Source organism: Aotus nancymaae, unplaced genomic scaffold, assembly GCF_030222135.1.
Source record: "Aotus nancymaae isolate 86718 unplaced genomic scaffold, 86718_ANA_hifiasm-v0.15.2.pri h1tg000089l, whole genome shotgun sequence".
Classification (NCBI taxonomy): Eukaryota; Metazoa; Chordata; class Mammalia; order Primates; family Aotidae; genus Aotus; species Aotus nancymaae.
The window spans coordinates 25,598,378-25,617,685 of NW_026988504.1; the positions used below are offsets into that span (position 1 = coordinate 25,598,378).

Here is a 19,308-nt window from a genome sequence, read left to right on the forward strand (position 1 = left end):
TATAAAAATCCCAATGATGTTTTTCAGAAATAAAAAAAGTCCATCCTAAAATACATATGAAATCAGAAGGGGTCCTATATAGCCAAAACAATCTTAAAAATGAACAAAGTTGGTCCACATTTCCCTATTTCAAAATTTTCTGCAAAGTTACAGTAATCATAACAATGTGATAATGACATAAAGACAGACATGTAGAGCAATGGAAAAGAATAGAGAGCCCAGAAATAAACCCTCACATACATATACGGTTAAATGAGTTTGTTTATTTATCATTTATGTCTTTATTTGAATTGACAAAAATTATATGTATTTATTTTGTACAACACGTTGTTTTGAAACATGTCTATCTTATACAATGGCTAAATCAAGCTAATTAACATACGCATTACCTCACATAATGTTTTTTGTTGTGAAACACAAAATCTACTCTCTTAGCAATTTTCAGGAATATAATATATTGTTATTAACTATAGTCACTGTGTTGTACAATAGATTTCTTGAATTTATTCCTTTTATCTAACTGAAATTTTGTAATCCTTTGACCGATATCTCCTGAAAACACTCCACCACCACCCTAGTCCCTGGTAACTACCATTCTACTTTTTACTTATATGAGTTCAACTTTTTTATATTCTACATATAAGTGAGAAAATGCATTATTAGTCTTTTTCTTTGTCTGACTTATTTCACTTAGTATAATATTCTCAAGTTTCAACTGTGTTGCCCCAAATAGCAGAATTTCCTTATTTTATGACTAATGATATTCCAGTGTGTGAGTGTGTGTGAGTGTATCACATTTTCTTTATCCATTCATCCAATGATGGACATGGACACTTAGGTTGCTTCCATATCTTGGCTATTGGGAATAATGCTGCAATGAACATGGGAATGCAGATGTCTCCTCAAAATACTGATTTAGTTTCCTTTGGGTATATACACAGAAGTGGGATTGCTTGATTATATGATAGTTCTATTTTTAATTTTTTGAGGAATCTTCATATTGTTTTCCATAATGGCTGTACTAATTTACATTTCCACCTACAGTGTACCAGAGTTCTCTTCTCTCCACTTCCTCTCCAACACTTGTTATCTTTTTGCCTTTTTGATAATAACCATTATAACAGATGTGAGACAATATCTCATTGTGGTTTCAATTTGCATTATCTGATGATTTGTGATTTTGAGAACTTTTTCATATATCTGTTAGCCATTTGTAGATCTTCTTTTGAGAATGCCTATTCAGATTATTTGCCCATTTTTAAATTAGACTGTTTGTTTTCTTAGTACAGGAATTGAGTTGTTTGAGTTTCTTCTATATTTTGGATATCAACCCCTCATCAGATATGTGGTTTGTTAATATTTTCTCCCATTCTGTGGGTTGTCTCCTCACTCAGTATAGTATTTTATTGGCTATGGAGAAGCTTTTTTGTTTGATGTAATCCCATTTGTCTATTTTTGCTGATGCTTTCGGTTCATGTTCACAATATCATTGGCCAGACAAAAGTCATGGAGCTTTTCCTCTGTTTACTTCTAATAGTTTTATCATTTTGAGTCTTTCTTACATTTCAGTCTTTAATCCATTCTGAGTTGGTTTTTGTATATGATGTGAGATAATGGTCTAATTTCATTCTTCTGCATGTGAATGTGGTCAAATGATTTTCAACAAGGATGACAAGGCTATTTGCAAATGGTTAAGATGGTTAACGTAAATTGCTAACATAAATTTTATGGTATGTATATTTTACCACAATTAAAAGTTTGTAAGTACAAACATGTGTAAGAGACCCAAACTCTACTGAAATAGAAGATATATATGTATATATGCTGGTTTATATTTGCAGAAGCAGAGATAAAGGTGTTAAAGAATAGGCACCAAATTCTTAATGTTGATTACCTCCAGAGCATTAGTTTTGGAAGAGGTGTGTTCATCTTCAGGGAAGGGAAGGGATGTTAATTTTTCTTTATATGCCTCTGTCCTCTTTGACTTGTTACAATGTGTATCCATTACTAGCACATATGTTTAAGTTAATAAAGTCAGAAAACAATCTATAAGCAAAAGTCATTAAAGGTTTTAGTTAGCCATGGGTATATTGACTACTACTGAAGGCAAGAATGTTAGCTAGAGCTCTGAGGATTCTGTAACTTGCACAAATTGATCATAGAAAGGTATACTTTGTTTGAAAGTTGATACATCAGGTTATAGTTCATGTTTTGATGACACTACTATTAGTCTTTCCACGTCTAAACAAATTGTTTATAAAACCATGATCATGGTTAAGTGACCACTTAGGGAAAATGGTAAGTTAAGATAAATATTGCCTAAAGGTTATCAAAGGACAAGTATGACAAAGCATGCCAGGGCAACACTTGGTTCAAGGCTAGTCTCTCATGTGACTTGCGTAGACAGACACTTTTGTGATTGGCTTCCATGATGAGCCTTCACTTAGTCTAGAGGGCAAAGAAGAAACATAATGAGACTTAATTGAACAATGGACAAAGCAGGCAATTGAAATGTTGAAATGCTATTTACAACTTTCTTTCGTCTTTTTTTTTTGGAAAGAATGAAGTAAAACTCTCTTTATTTGCCTATGACATGATTCTATATGTAGAAAATTCTAAGGATCCAAATACAAATAACAAATCTATTTGAATGGGATATTTAGAAACTCTGTACTATCTTTACAATAATTCTACAAATCAAAAACCATTTTAAAACTAAAAGTTTATTTTAAAAAGAAAAAAGTAATTGAACTAATAAAGGGATTTACTATCCAAATAATAAAAGAGTTCAGCAAAATCACAGATGAACTTACAAAACTTACAAGATCAACTTACAAAAATCATCTTGTTTTTATATATACTTTAGGTTCTGAGATACATGTGCAGAACGTGCAGGTTTGTTACATAGCTATACACGTGCCATGGTGGTTTGCTGCACCCATCAACCCCTCATCTACATTAGGTATTTCTCCTAATGCTATCCCTCCCCTAGCTCCCTACTCCCCAACAGGCCCCAGTATGTGATGTTCTCCTCCCTGTGTCCATGTGTTCTCATTGTTCAACTCTTACTTGTGAGTGAGAACATGCAGTGTTTGGTTTTCTGTTCCTGTGTTAGTTTGCTGAGAATGATTGTTTCCAGCTTCATTCATGTTCCTGCAAAGGACATGAACTCATTCTCTTTTATGGCTGCATAGTATTCCATGGTGTATATGTGCCACATTTTCTTTAACCGGTCTATCATTGATGGGCATTTGGTTTTGCTCCAAGTCTTTGCTATTGTGAATAGTGCAGCAATAAACATATTGTGCATGTGTCTTTATAGTAGAATGATTTATAATCCTCTGGGTATATACCCAGTAATGGGATTGCTGGGTCAAATGGCATTTCTGGTTCTAGATCCCTGAGGAATCGCCACACTGTCTTCCACAATGGTTGAACTAATTTACACTCCCACCAACAGTGTAAAAGCATTCCTATTTCTCCACATCCTCTCCAGCATCTGTTGTTTCCTGACTGTTTAATAATTGCCATTCTACTGGTGTGAGGTGGGATCTCATTGTGGTTTTGGATTTGCATTTCTCTAATGAACAGTGATGATGAGTTTTTTTCATATGTTTGTTGACTGCATGAATGTCTTCTTTTGAGAAGTGTCTGTTCATATTCTTTGCCTACTTTTTGATGGGATCGTTTGTTTTTTTTCTTGTAAATTTGTTTAAGTTCCTTGTAGATTCTGGATGTTAGAACTTTGTTAGATGGATAGATGGAAAAAATTTTCTCCCGTTCTGTAGGTTGCCTGTTCACTCTGATGACAGTTTATTTTGCTGTGCAGAAGCTCTTTAGTTTAATTTATTACTTTCTAAACACTTCAGGTATTAGCCAGAGACTCACATTGAAATTGACATCAAGGAAAGATGTTAGGTAAATATGCAGCTCTAGGGAACATATGAAAGGACAGATATAGAAGGTGCAGCCCAAACTCAGAAACTTCTCTTCACAACACAGCTCTCAACCCAGTTCCTGACACCATGACCAGGTGTTCCACCAGTGAGACCTGTGGCTCCAGCTGCTACCAGCCAAATTGCTGTGAGACCAGCTGCTGCCAGGCCAGCTTCTGCCAGCCAAGTTGCTGCCAGACTGTGGCACTGGCTGTGGCCAGGAGGGTGGCTGTGGAGCTGTGAGCTCCCACACCAGGTGATGCCGCCCAGACTGTTGCATGGAGGTCACCTGTCTGCTCCCCTGCTGCCTGGAGAGCTACATGCCCCCATCCTGCTGCCAGTTGCACCACACCCAGGCCTCCCACTGCAGTCCATCCTACTGTGGACAGTCCTGCTGCCATCCAGCCTGCTGCTGCCACTGCCATGAGCCCACCTGCTAAAAGCCAGGTTGCTGATCGCTTAAGGATGAAATGGGAAGCACAGCAAAATTGTGCTGATTTCTGAAGAATTGTTCAATTTTACTTGGATGCTAAGTATCATGATGTTGCTAAGCTGTTCAGAGATCATGAAACTCCTAGCTAGCACACTGTAGATGTGCTGAATTTGCTCACTGAAACATGTATCAATTAGTGTTCTGGATAGCTTGCCTTGCTTGAGCAGAGGACCAGGATGGAATAGTTCATCATTTCAGTGACGTCTCTGCTCTTCCAACTCTCTCTTGATACCCATACATCTTCAGACCTGGTTTTTCCTTGAATATCACCGATTAATTCAAGTTATATATCTTAACGTGCAAAGCAAACTGAGTTATGTCCTTCTACCTTTAAGCGTGTCTTTCTATAGTTGGAATTCAAGAGTGGATTTGCATTTTATTAATAATACCAAGGCATACCCATAAAGTCTAAACCAGAAAGATTAAGTACAAAGTAAATTATGCTTGAATCCATCAGCTTAAAAATTCTCCATGAATTAAATAAATTTTTATAGTTATTCAAATACTTACATGCGTTAATCGATTGTGATTAGGTCTAGACCAATAAAGGCTGACCTGTAGCTAAAAGTTCAAGGTTGATCAAAGCTATTGATTTCTACCTAAATGTACTTCTACCATCTTTTGTCTCCTTCCATTTAATATACTAGATGTTCTCCTTCATTTATGCCCAACATCTAAAGAAATTGTACTGCCTTCTAAATACATTTTAAAATATCTACTAGATATTACGTATTTTACAAGAGTATTTCGGTTTAATTTCTATACCTTAGACTTTCACATTCTTCTCATTGATCCCTGAATTGCTCTCTAAGCTTCAACTCCCACTATTCACCTTCATTTGATGTAGGTATGCATAAGGTAGATCTCCAGTCTAAATGACAGTAGAACAAACAGCTATAAAACACCCACTGAGTTCTACCATTGCCATTTGTCAGACAGATGCATTAGAAATCTGAAACAGCTCTGTTATATTTTGTACTTTGCAACCCAACTTAAAAGATGTGCTCTTAAGAAGGTGACACAACCTAGAACAAAACAAAATAGCTTTTACCATTTAATTTTTAAATTCTTCATTAGGCATTAGAGTGCAATATACAAAATACAATAGGATGCAAATTCAGAACATACTAAGAAATACATTTTCCATATTATTTACAAGCTCCCAGAACTTACCTCTATCATTTAATTGGTAGCTATGATGGATTATACACAAGATTATGCAATTTCTGAGAGGAATAAAGTAGATGGCAGTACATTCTTCAAAGTATCATAACTCCCAGATGTTTTTTCCTTAGCCCAGTTCAACTACTTAAATTAAAAAAGAAAACACACATTTCTTAGTCTTTTTACAGCAAATAACAAGACTCTTTCATGAGAGGTACTACAGCTTGAAAGTTCTCTTTAATCATGTATGAGTGGTATTGACATCTGTGAATCATGCCTTTTACTCCACCTATTCAATAAACATTTATTGAATCAGATTCAATAAACATTTAAGGTTCTACCACAAGCTAGGCATTCTGCTGGATACCTTCCTATATACTGTGTCAATTTGGTTGCCAAGAAAAGATTTCTGCCCTGGAACAGGAATAATATTTACACATTCCAAATTGGTTGAAATTAAAGGAACTATAATCAGTAATTCAATATGATGTTGGAATAAAACAAGGTGAAATCTATGAATTATGCATGACCAAAGATACTCTTTCAGTTCAGTAGATATCCAGATATCCAAAATTCAATAGGATTTAGCCTATATATCCAGGAAGAAAAAAGAATAGTTAAATAAAACAGCACAATTGTTACTCTTAGCCTTAGAGGTCTGGATAGATTGTCACGTGGAATAACTAATACATAAAATGAGAGCATGTATTTGGACTAAGATGGAAGGACTCTTTGAACATGGGAAACCACAAACATACTCCAAAGAGCAAAGGACTGATATGAGGAGTCCCGAAGAAACTATAAAACAGAGTAATTTCTAAACTGTTACTCACAATGTGTCATAAGTATTTCAATGTAAGCCAATCAGAGATCCACTGAGAAACAAATTTAAACGAAAACAAAGAAAATATGTTAAGAATTTTGTAAACAGCAGCTGGCTCAGATATATAAAAGGGCCAGTGTGGAAGTTGCCACCAAAACTCAGAAACTCCTCTAAGCAACCTAACTCTCAACCCAAAGCCCGACACCATGGCCTGTTGTCAGACCAGCTGCTGCCAGCCAAGCTGCTGCCAGACCAGCTTCTGCGGATTTCCCAGCTGCTCCACCGGTGGGACCTGCGGCTCCAGCTGCTGCCAGCCACGCTGCTGTCAGACCAGCTGCTGCCAGCCAAGCTGCTGCCAGACCAGCTTCTGCGGATTTCCCAGCTGCTCCACCGGTGGGACCTGTGGCTCCAGCTGCTGCCAGCCAAGTTGCTGTCAGACCAGCTGCTGCCAGCCAAGCTGCTGCCAGACCAGCTCCTGCGGAATCGGCTGTGGCATTGGTGGTGGCATCGGCTGTGGCCAGGAGGGTGGCTGTGGAGCTGTGAGCACCCGTATCAGGTGGTGCCGCCCAGACTGCCGTGTGGAAGGCACCTGCCTACCCCCCTGCTGTGTGGTGAGCTGCACGCCCCCATCCTGCTGCCAGCTGCACCATGCCCAGGCCTCCTGCTGCCGCCCATCCTACTGTGGACAGTCCTGCTGCCGCCCAGTCTGCTGCTGCTCCTGCTGTGAGCCCACCTGCTGTGAGCCCGCTTGTTGAAAGCCGGTTTGCTTATTTTCAGTTGCATAGGCCACAATATCTCTGAACTGTTCATCTCTTGACCACTCCTGGACCACTAGCAAGTTCTCAGACTTTTATTGCTTTTCCTGTGATGGAGACTACTAAGTATATGAGCTCACAATTCTACCTGATTCCATTCTACAATGAATACACTGACCCTTCACTGGGGACACAGAAAGGCTACAAAGCCACCTGCTGATCATCAATTTTGCTTGGGATATACTGTTTCTCATATTTCTGCAGGATTAAAAATTACTGACATGTTGTGGAATTTATCCATGAGAACTATCCACAAGTCTAATGTTTCCATGCTTTATAATCTATTTTTATCTTCTGTTTACCTAAATTTTTTTGCAACATCAAAGACACCAAATTATACCCAAGTGACATTCCTTGGGTGTCACCAGAGAAAATGGAAGCTCATCCCCCAACATTCAGCTTCTAAGAAGTAGGCTGGACTTTCTACATTTTAACATCTGATCCATTCCTCGGTTTTTGGATCATAATGATCTTGCCTGCTGGACTATTTCAGTTATATCTGTGATACAATATCTTCTGTCATTTCTTAATAAACATTATGTACTAGGCAAAGAAACCATGGTCTTTGTTTTCACTTGTACATCATCTGGTTTAACTGCTTATAATTTAAGAGTGTCTACTTGAGGCCAGGAGCAGTGGCTCACACCTATAATCCTAGCAATTTGGGAGGCTGAGGCGGGTGGATTACTTGAGCTCATGAGTTCGAGACCAGCCTGGGAAACATGGTGAAACCCTGTCTCTACTAAAAATACAAAAAGAAAAAAAAAAATTAGCTGGGTGTGGTAGTGCACACCTGTAGTTCCAGCTACTCAGAAGGCTGAGGCAGGAGAATCACTCGAACCTGGGAAGTTTCAAGAGGTTTCAGTGAGCAAAGATTATGCTACTGCACTTCATTACACTATGCAATAAACTGCAGTAAGCACTCAAAATGGCAATTTCCTATATATGACACCAAAGAAAACATAAGGTGCACTAAACAGTTAAGTAATGGCAAAAAGACACACATTTCCAAGTCCAGAGCAAAAGTGGGAACCTTCCTTTTATTGAAGATCATTGGCTATGTAAGCGTAGGTAGACAATGAAAGGGATGAAGGAAGATGAATTAAGGTATTAAAGGATGGAGAAAAGAATGAAAAGGGGAAGAAAAGAACAAAATAGAGGCGAAAAGACAGAAAGAAGACACCGTGAAAAAGGCTAAGTACAGAGGCTGAAAGAAAAGGAGGAAGAGTGATGGAGAAGACACACCTGAAGGGGAAGGAGGTGAACCAGCATAGCCTTGTTAGTACCATATGCTGTGCACCTGCCAAGTACACATCATGCGAACTTTGGTTCACATAACATTTGTGTCAATCCTGTGAAACAGATATGGTGATCCTGGCTTGTAGATAAGTAAGTCTGAAAGAAGGTAAATAGCTTGCTTACAGTCACATAATTCATAAGTTTAGAAAGAAAACTGAAATCTGAATGCAACTCTGTCTGACTCCAAAATTTATAGAGAGAATGAAATTAATGAAATAGATATAAAGGAAAGTGTGGGAAAGTTTATAAGATTTAAAGATGGCTATTTCAGAGACTGTGGGCTTCAGAATAAGTTACTCTGTGCTGCTGGTTAAGTTGTGGTCTCAGAACTCCACACCCTCCCTTCTATACTCAGCTTTCGATGTTAGTATAAAATCTGCAAGCCACATTGTTGCTTTTTCAGCTCTCCATGTTAGGCCTTGCTCCAGCCAGCCAGCACCCTATCCTCAGAGGTCTGAGTCAGATCCGCTGGGACTATCCTCCGAGTTCAGAGACATCAGAACATGTCAAGAAAAAGTACGACTTTCAGTTCTGCAGGACCCATCCTCTAAACTTATACATTTTAATGACTCCTAACTCTTCCTTTGTTCCTTCAACCCTAGAGTCAGTAGCTGCTTCCTGTAGCTGCTACTTCCATGTTCAAATAATTGGCATGGTTTTTGTCTCCTCCCTAGATGCTGACTGATAGAAAAGTTGTCTTTAAGGGCGCATATAATTACATTGGGCCCACTTGGATAATTCAGGATACTCTCACTACCTTGAAGTCAACTGATTAGTAACCTTAATTACATTTGAAATGCCCCTTTTGTTATGTAGCAGAACATATTCATGGTCATAACACAAGGGCTCAGAAGCCTTGGAGGCTGACATTCTACCAATCACAGGAGCTATTAGACACTAAGTTGACACTGATTTCTAGAGACCCAAATGCCCTGGTCCTCCAATAAAAAATGATGACTTTTGGTGGCCAGATAATAGGTAGAATCTTGGTCTACATTTGAACCACAGTGGATCCAGTAGACCTGCAGACCAATTCCCCAATTTGTGAATGTATAATTGGAATAATCATGCTTGACAACTGGCAGAATCCCTACGTTGGCACACTGGCCTGAGGAATAAAGCTTATTTGGTAAAAAGGGCCAAGGTAAAGCCCCCAGAAGTTTCCCTTGATATAAGAATGGTAAATAAAAAATAAGACTGTATTGATGGGAAAATTTTGAAGATAGGTGCCATTGTCAGAGACTTGGAAAAAGCTGAGTGGTGATACCGGCCATTTCCCCATTGAGCTTACTTGTTATCCCGTGGAGAAAGCAGATAAATCTTGGAGTATAACAGGACAATTAAGTATTATTATTTTAAATGAATTCAGGTGGTGACCTCCACTGGAGATGGAGCAAATGAATGGAGCAAATGAACACAGCCCCTGGCACCTGGTATGAAGCTACTGACGTGAAAATTCATTTTTCCCTATATCAAGGCAACGAGAAGTACTTTTCTTTGACCTAGCATAGTCAACAGGAACCTTCCAAGCATTGCCTCAGGGCTATGCCAACTATCTTGCTCTCTGTCCTAATAACTCATGGCATTAATCATCTTGACTTTCCTTACAACATCATAGCAGTCTACTACATCAATGACCTCATGCTGGTTACATGTGACGAACAGGAAGTAACAAGCACCTTAGAAGACTCAGTAAAGCATTAATGAACTCCAGGGTGAGGAACAAACTCTACAAAAATTAAAAAGCTCACCGCCTCAGTGAAGTTTCTTGGAGTCCAGTTGTTGGGAATATATTGAGATATCCTTTCCGAGGTGAAAGAAAAACTGCTGTATTTTAAGTTCAGCTAAAAAAGAACAACCCTTGGTGGGCATTTTTCTATTTTGGGATCAACGTATACCATATCTGAGTGTGCTATTTCAACCCATTTAATGAATAACTCAAAATGCTTCCAGGTTTTAGGGGGGACAAGAGCAAGGGAAAGCTCTAAAGAAAAGTCCCAGCTACGGGTGTGGTGGCATGTGTCTGTAATCCCAGCTACTCCAGAGGCTGAGGCAGGGGAATTGCTCGAACCTGGGAGGAGGATGCAGTGAGCCTGGATCACACCACTGTACTTCAGCCTTGGCAACAGAGCAAGACTCCACCCGAAAAGAAGAAAGGAAGGAAGGAAGGAAAGAAAGAAAGAGAGAGAGAAGGAAGGAAAGAAAGAGAGAGAGAAGGAAGGAAGGAAGGAAGGAAGGAAGGAAGGAAGGAAGGAAAGAAGGAGCTAGCTACAATTCAGGCTGTTATTTCATTTGAGCCTTATAAGCCAGCACATCCAGAAATATTTGAAGTGTCTACGGAAAATACATGCTCACTGTGTGTAGACTCTGGCAAGCATCAGTAGAAGAATTACAGGTCAGACTTACAAGGTTTTGGAGAAAATCCATGCCCTCTTCTGAAAATAACTGCTGTCCTTTTAATAAACTTCTGGCTTGCTAGTGGGCAAGAACTGGAAAAAATGGAATGATCGTGCAACATGAGCTTCTCCTGCTGAGCAGGGGTTATCTACCTACCAAACCATAAGGTTGGATGTGCACAGGAGCAGTCTATTAAGGCAGAGGCCCCTAACCCCTGGGCAGTGGATTGATACCAGTCCATGGCCTGTTAGGAACCAGGCCGCACAGCAGGAGGTGAACCACCAGCCAGGAGCATTACTGCCTGAACTCAACCTCCTGTCAGATCAGCAGTGGCATTAGATTCTCAGAGGAGCACAAACACTATTGTGAACCATGCATGTGAGGGATCTAGGTTGTGGGCTCCTTATGAGACTCTAATGCCTGATGATCTGTCACTGTCTCCCATCACTCCCAGATGGGACCATCTAGTTGCAGGAAAATAAGCTCAGGGCTCCCATTGATTCCACATTATGGTGAGTTGTATAATTATGTCATTGTATATTACACTATAATAATAACAGAAATAAAGTGCACAATAAATGTAATACACTTGAATCATCCTGAAGCATCCCCATTCACCTCCCTCGTCCATGGAAAAACTGTCTTCCATGAAGCCAGTCCCTCATGCAGAAAAGTTGGGGACCACTGCCATATGCTATACCCCAAGCTAAGTAAGCTTCATATGAACCTAATTTCATTGAATACTTACATCAATCCTGTAAAATAGATACTGTTACTTTACCTTTGTAGATGAGGAAATAAAACCTAAACAGGTTCAATAATTTGTTCATAAGTAAAAAACAGAACTACAAATCCAACTCTGACCCCAAAATTCATGACGAGACCATGAATTTAAGGAATTGGAAGTAAAGACTGGTGTTGGGAGATTCAGTAGATCTAAATATATCTCTCTGGGAAGGTGTGGGCTTCAGAATAAGTTCCTCTTTGTGCCCATTTAGTTCCTCTTTCTCTGCTCTAAGACCTCCCTTCTGTACTCTGCAAAACACACTGTGGCATTGCCCGTGGCTCTGTTAGGCTTTTCCACTAGGGGGTGACAGAGGAAAACTGCAAAGCTGGAAGAGGAGGACAGGACTTGTTCCTTCCTCCTTCATTGGGGATTCCTGTGTGCTAAGCAGATCCCAGGATAATCGCCCCAAGTCACACTTCTCACTCCAGCAGGTGTAGATCCTGCCCGTGGTAGCAAATGAATTCAGTTTGCAGTTTTCTCAACACTTGTAGAACTGGTTTCATTGTCTCCTTTGCAGGGTCACCAGGACCAACCAGTCCTCTCTTAAAACAACAGTTTCAGCTCTACAGGGAATCCGCCTCTCTAAGTTTTAATTCCTTGCCTCTTCCATTTAAAGCTAGGCCTTTAAAGCTTCCCTTGAAAACTAGGGCTTTCTGCAGTTCCCACATTTGTGGTATCTTAGGGTCCTCTTTTTTTCTTTCTTTCTTTTTTTTCTTCTTCTTTTATTTTATTTTGAGATGGAGTCTCACTCTGTCACCCAGGCTGGAGTGCAGTGGCATGATCTCGGCTCACTGCAATCTCCTCCTCCCGGGTGCGAGCAATTCTCTGCCTCAGCCTCCTGAGTAGCTGGGATTACAGATGCCCACTACAATGCCCGGCTAATTTTTGTGTTTTTAGCAGAGAAGGAGTTTCACCATGTTGGCCGGGCTGGTCTTGAACTCCTGACTTAGTGATCCACCCGCCTCAGCCTCCCAAAGTCCTGGGATTACAGGTGTGAGCCACCATGCCCTGCTTAGGGTCCTCTTTTAATCCTTTCAGTTACCTAGTGAACAACTTAAAAATTCTTCATATGAATTTTAAAAGAATTTGGTTCTCATCTCCTGTGGGACCCTAATTGTTATACTCTCATTGCTTTTGAAAAATTAGATTATTTAGTGAGCCATTTGTACAGAATGTTCACTTACTCCCTTTCGTTAATCACCAGAGTGGATTATGAAAAAAAAATTATCTCTGAGCTTTGGAGATGGCAGCCAGAGAATTACAGCATTTTAGGCGTGATAGAATCCAATTAAGAAACTAGAAAGATTGCTCTTTGGCAACATTAGGCTCTGTAGTTAAGAAAGTTCCACCTTCTCTATCAAAAGCCTTCCATGAAAAGTGGGATATGCCCAGAGACCTGACTGCAGACAGCCCTTTGTTAATTACTGACTTATCCCCAAAATCATAACCCTGACTTAAGAAACCTGTTTCCATCATGATTATTCTATTAAATGCCATTAGACAGAATTAGTTTTAAATGTTCAAAGACACGAAGGGATTTTCAGAAACTTGAAGGGAGAAAATGTTGAATCATCACATCAACTAAAGCATGAAAGCCTTGGGTAAGACTGGAGATTTGAGAGTTTAGTGAAATTGTTTTGTGAGCTTGAGAGAGGCTAATGCAAAACGCCAAGTATTATTGACCTATGTTGGGCCTATTCATTTCTAAGCACGTTCTCTTTTTTCTTCTTTGTTCCTGCATTACAAATATGAGATAGAGAAACAGGGCTGATACACCACATGACACAAAAATCAAAATTCCTGGCTTTTAATGGGTTAATATTTAACACACAAAATTTCAAGACTTTTGCTTTCTCAAATTTTTAATATCTTACTTATTTTAGTTGCATAAATGAAACAAACCAAATATTTTCCCAAAAGGTTCAGAGAAATCTTGGTCCTAATGGGGCCAGAGTAAAGAACTGAAATTATGTTATCTCTGAGACAATATTAACTTGTTCCAAAGGTGACACCTGTGAACCTGGAAAGAAAGATCCTAGTGGGTTGATAACCTGGTGCTAAGAAGATGATAAAGAACTCGGGATTTTCAGAGCAACTGAAGCCAGGAAGCATGAGGAAGTCTGAAAAGAGTTAGAGATGACAGAGGTTGACAGCAACAGCCACAAAAAACATGAAAAGAGAAGAAAATTCAAGGCTCTCTAATCAGGAGGGAGTGAGGGAAACAAAATAACAGAAACCTAAGGATAGAATTCAGGAGACTCTGAGGTTAACATTTTTACACTTTACTCCAACACTCATTGGTTTAGTGATCAGAAGACACCAAACTGAAAGAGAACTGAAAAAAAGTCAGGAATAGAAGTTAGCGTGAACCAGAGCTGAGACTAGAAGTAATACTAAACACTTATTTTGTGTATTAACATGTACTAAGCAAAACAAACTTGTTGTGTTATATTTCAGGGGTCCCCCAACTCCAGGCTGCAGAGCAATATCTGTCCCTGGCCTGCTAGGAACTGGACCACACATCAGGAGGTGAGGAGCAGAGGAGCCTGAGCTCTGCCTCTTGTCAGATCAGCAGATCAGCGGCGGCATTAGATTCTCACAGGAGTGCAAAGCATTCTGTGAACTGTGAACTGCACATGCAAGGGATCCAGGTTGCACACTCCTTGTGAGAATCTGTCTGAGGTGGGACAGTTTCATCCCCAAACCATCCCATCTCAACCCCACCCACACAGTTCATGAAAAAATTGTCCTCCATGAAACTGATCCCTGGTGTCAAAAAAGTTGGGAACTGTTACTGTATTTGAGTATAGATTGACACTTTGATCACTGTAAAGATGTTTTTAACTGTAGGAAGGGACGGAGAGTGGGATGAGGAAGGAATCAGAAGACTTGAGCTCAAAATCCCAGATCTACTCACTCACTGACTGTGACCTTAGACAAATCTTCTCAGAAGCTCAGTTTTTGTCTTGTATATCAAATGGGGGTTCTAATATGTCACAGTATTGCTGTGAAAAACAAATAAGGTTTTTAATAGTAACATGCCTGGCACAGAGTAGATGCTCAAGAAATTTTATTTTCTATTCCTCTTCTCCATTCAAGTGTATGTCTTCAGGAGCAGAAAACCATTTTGGCTATGGAAAGGACAGCAATAGCCAGATACTCATGTGTGGAAAATAGCCTTAAAAATGGGAAGAGCATTGCCCAGGGTAATGTTGTATTCCATTTGAATAAAATGGATTACGTAAAAGTGATCATCTCACCGGGCACAGTGGCTCACGCCTGTAATCCCAGCACTTCGGGAGGCCTAAGGCAGGCGGATCACGAGGTCAGCAGTTTGAGACCAGCCTGATCAACATGGTGAAACCCCATCACTACTAAAATTATGAAAATTAGCCAGGTGTGGTGGTGCATGCCTGTAATCCAAGCTACTCAGGAGAATGAGGTAGGAGAATCATTTGAACCCGGGAAGCAAAGGTTGCAGTGAGCTGAGATTACGCCACTGCACTCCAGCCTGGGCAACAGAGCAAGACTCATCTCAAAAAAAAATTTTAAAATAGTGATTATCTCATTCTCATTCTCAGTCCAAGTGCTTCATAGTAAGCAAAATTTTCATCTGGATATTGAAGCCTTCCAAATCTTCACTTCCAGCTCTGAGCATGATGTACTCTCGAAAATCAAAACACTGTTAATATTTGTGGGAAACTTTTTCTCCTGTTATCTTCCTCCTTTCTGCTCTTTTCATCCCAACAGACTCAGAAGTCAAATTTCCACTGAGGAAAACTGACCAGCTATGATTACGAGCTGTTGCAGTACATCTTATTCTACAGAGGAAATTTCTAACTGTATCGAAATGTAAATTTTATCACTTCATGTAAATCACGGATACTAATGAGAAAGAAAGAATGAGGAAGAAGTCACGCTCAAGCAGATAGAGCGTTTCTTCAGTCCCCTCTGAGTAATAAATCCTGCTGGGCATTTGTGATGATTGCCTCCTTAAAAAGGCAATGTGGCAGAGGGGACAGAAGAAGCCCACACTGCTTCCCAGTGATCTCACAGGGCTCCGGCAAAGCAAGGTCGAGGATGCTGCTTCCTTTGTGGGGGTGGGGTCTCCACTGGTTATGAAAACTATAAAGAAGACTATCAACAGACAGGCTTTCCAGGCATGAGAAACTTAAAAGCTAAACTCCCAAATGTAGCCCTCCGTGCCCCATTGTTGGAAAGAAAGAATACCTGAAAATGATAGGGGAAAAAAGACTCCAGCTTCCCTCTGCTTATTTATTAACAACAACCACACCTATTAGAATCATTTATTGCACAGTGTCGGGAACAGACACTGCATTACACTTTTTAACGCTTTGTTTAATTTATTCTTTAAGCATCCCATCGACGTGATAGTAACATTAGCCATATTTACAAATGAGGGAGTTGAAGTAACTTTCCTGCCTTGGAAAAATACACACCAGTGGTTCTCCATGAGTCTACCTAATTTAAGTTCAAACTCCACATCCTGGGAGTCAAGACTCTACATCTGGCTTTTATCTCACACGATTGTTCTCTAGACACAGTGCACTAGTCATGGCTTCCTAACAACAATTTGTTGTTTTCCACTTCTATGCATTTACTGCTGCTGTTCCATACAGCTGGAATGCCTTTCCTACGCCTCTGCTTTGCATTCAAGCCCTGTGTACCCTGCAAATCCCAGTAGATTCTAAGATATTTAAGAGTACGCCATGTCCTGCTTGTCCTTGAATGCCCTTAATCTCCAAGCACAGTAGAAAGCAAATGGCAGGTGCTCAACAGACATTGGTTGAAATAAACCAAATTATATATTTTCTCTTGAAAAATGTAGTAATCAATAATAGAGAGATTATAGACTAATGTATAGTGGTTAAGAACACAGACTCTAGGGCCAGTTGCCCTTGGTTCAGATCTTAATTCCACCACTTACCAGCATTGACCTTGAGCAACTTACTTACCTGCTCTATGCCTCAGTTTCCTTTCACTATAAAAGAGAGGATAGCTTTAATACTAACCTCCTAGGGCTCTTGTAAGAATTAAATGGCATAATACATGTAATGCACTTTTTAAAAAATCTATTACATGGAAAATTCTGCATGAGAGTTTGCTCTTACCATGTAGCCAACTATATGTTTAATAAAATAAGCTAAAAACTCAAAGTATATTTTAAAACCATAGTGTCAGCTAATATTTAAACACATAACAATTAAGTCTCTTAATTTCAAAAAATTTCAAATACCACAGGAGCTTTTTGGAAAACCAGTGGTTATTTGATTCAATGCAGTAGTCAGATTTATCTACTGGATGGAGAAAAAACATCTCTGATTCAAAATAAAATTATAAAGTACAACTATTGTTAGGAAATTATTCCAAGGATGAAAATTACAAAGCTTACTATAAGACAATTGTAAGTTTAAATATCTCAATAATTTGCATAGTAGGTAGCTGAAAATTTTATTTTCCCAGTGCCTGGCATATATTAGGTACTCAAATTTTATTGAGTGTCTATTTTCCTAAACAGATTAATTGTACTTAATATACATTTTTATATATCACTTAATCATATATAATTACCTGTTACTATCTGTATACTTCACAGCCTACAATAGTACATGAGAATTAAACTGAAAGCTAGGATTCCCAGGAAAAATTGGTACCACTTCCAGCCAGCTGGCTGAGCAACCACTTACAAGAATGTTGCACGTGCCATGTGACTAACAGCTATGAGATCAGCTCTGCAGGTTACCAGATGACAACCGTAGAGACTATCAGACGTCCTCGAGTGGAAACCACCACTACTTCCATTTAAAAGAAATTCAATTTGGGCAGTGCAAGCTAAGAAGGTGGCAAGAGTTATATCAGGCTTGAGTATAACCACAAACTGTAAGAAAAAAATCTGATGCAGTTGGATAACAATCCCAAAGGCCACCATTTAACCCAAGCTCAGAATCCTTTGCAAGAATGTTCAGCAAATAGTAAAGTAGACAAAGAATAAATTGATGCCAGTGGCAGCCCTGATACCAGCCATTCTTTCTTTCAATCTATATTATAAAGGAATGCACTGGCAGTTTAGAAGATCACGCAGTTCAGGAAGTAAAGACCAAATGTTTTTACTTACTAAGCATTTTTATTAGGATGACAAATTTTAAAGGTTTGTATATCCTGCTTTTGTGAAGGGATGAAGAATTCCAACAGGCTTTAGGAAAATTGAGTGGCCCCGAATTATGAAGTTTCTAACATCCCTACTGATTCAGGAGGCGCCATGGTGGAAGGGGTTTCCCAACAGCCACCCAGAAGTTCACCGAGTTGTTGCGAGATAGATGTTGGTAAGGCACAAAGAGGCTCACGGCAAAACGTGACCAACACACACAAAAGTGACTATCTCATTTTCACTCCAGGCACATCATAGTGAGCAAAATTTTTCCTGTATGTTGGAGCCTCCCAAATCTCCACCTCCAGCTCTGCTCCCTCTCACCGCCTCAGGATGCTTTGTCTGTAGGTCCCAAACTAAACTCATCTCCAATCCTTTTCCTGTCACCCCAGACAACAGCCTTTTTGCTAAGCTATCCTCTCACCATGAGTAAATCTGACACCTAGACATGATCCTTGGCTCCGCATGTCCTCTCAATCAGCATGACCTATCACCTCCAGTTTCAAAAGGTCTTCCAAACTCTACTACCTCTTAACAGATCATCAACAACTAGCTTCAACTGTTTACCCTCTCACTTTCTAGTCGTGCCAGTTTCCACGTTGGCTCTGCTGCAGTTCGTCTGCCTTTGAACATGAATCACATCTTATCACTCCCTTCTTTAAGTCATCCGGTGGATTTCAATGCCCTTAGAATAAAATCTAAACTCTAGAAAAACCTAAAAAATCCTACATGGCCTGCCACCTGCCACCTTCTTTAACCTCACTTCCTATCACACTCCTTCTCTTCACTATAGTCCGACCGCTCTGACCACTCTAACCAAGGTAGGTACTCCCTGACACTTCTCTGGAGTTCCTATTTATTCATTTGTTAGTTTCTTACTGTCTGTTTCTCCCACTAGAATTAACACCTTGACAACAAGGATCTAATCTGAACTGTTTATTGCTGTATGCTCAGCACCTGGCATAGCCTTAGACATTTTGTTGAGGGTATTAATAAATTTAAAAACTACATGAGCACAGTCTATAATTATATAAAGTTTAATTTCACAAAAATATTGATTTTTTGCCAACTATTGCTATTAGGTGAGCCATCATTCACTAGCGGTGTGACTTTAGAATCATTACTTAATATCCTTACTCTTAGTTTCATCATCTGGGTACAGTAATAGTCTTGATCTTAAAGAGTTGTAAGATATAAGGAAGAAAATGTGCAAAAATACTTAGCACCATGCCTGGCACATGGCATACAGTCAATAAATGCTAAGTGTTAGCAGAGGATTAGTGTTCCCATTACCTAAAAAACAAAAATATTAATTTTATTGTGGAAACTAATGTACCACCCAGATGGTGGTCCCTACAAACTGAATGATGTGATAAGAAATCTCTGATAAGTCCCTCTTCTCTGTTCCCACAAAACTATATCTTCC

At 39.5% G+C, this 19,308-nt stretch overlaps 2 protein-coding genes across 2 annotated transcripts; both read left to right on the forward strand.

The window, feature by feature from the left end:
• The first annotated feature begins 4,025 nt into the window (after positions 1-4,025).
• Positions 4,026-4,375, forward strand: LOC105717089 (keratin-associated protein 1-4). The gene is given in 2 exon segments (XM_012452067.2): positions 4,026-4,131; positions 4,134-4,375. Coding segments are annotated over 2 exon segments (348 nt in total).
• A 2,246-nt stretch (positions 4,376-6,621) lies between these two features.
• LOC105720611 (keratin-associated protein 1-3-like) lies at positions 6,622-9,214 on the forward strand. Its single transcript, XM_064369431.1, is given in 2 exon segments — positions 6,622-7,176; positions 8,933-9,214. Coding segments are annotated over 2 exon segments (837 nt in total).
• Positions 9,215-19,308: the final 10,094 nt, after the last annotated feature.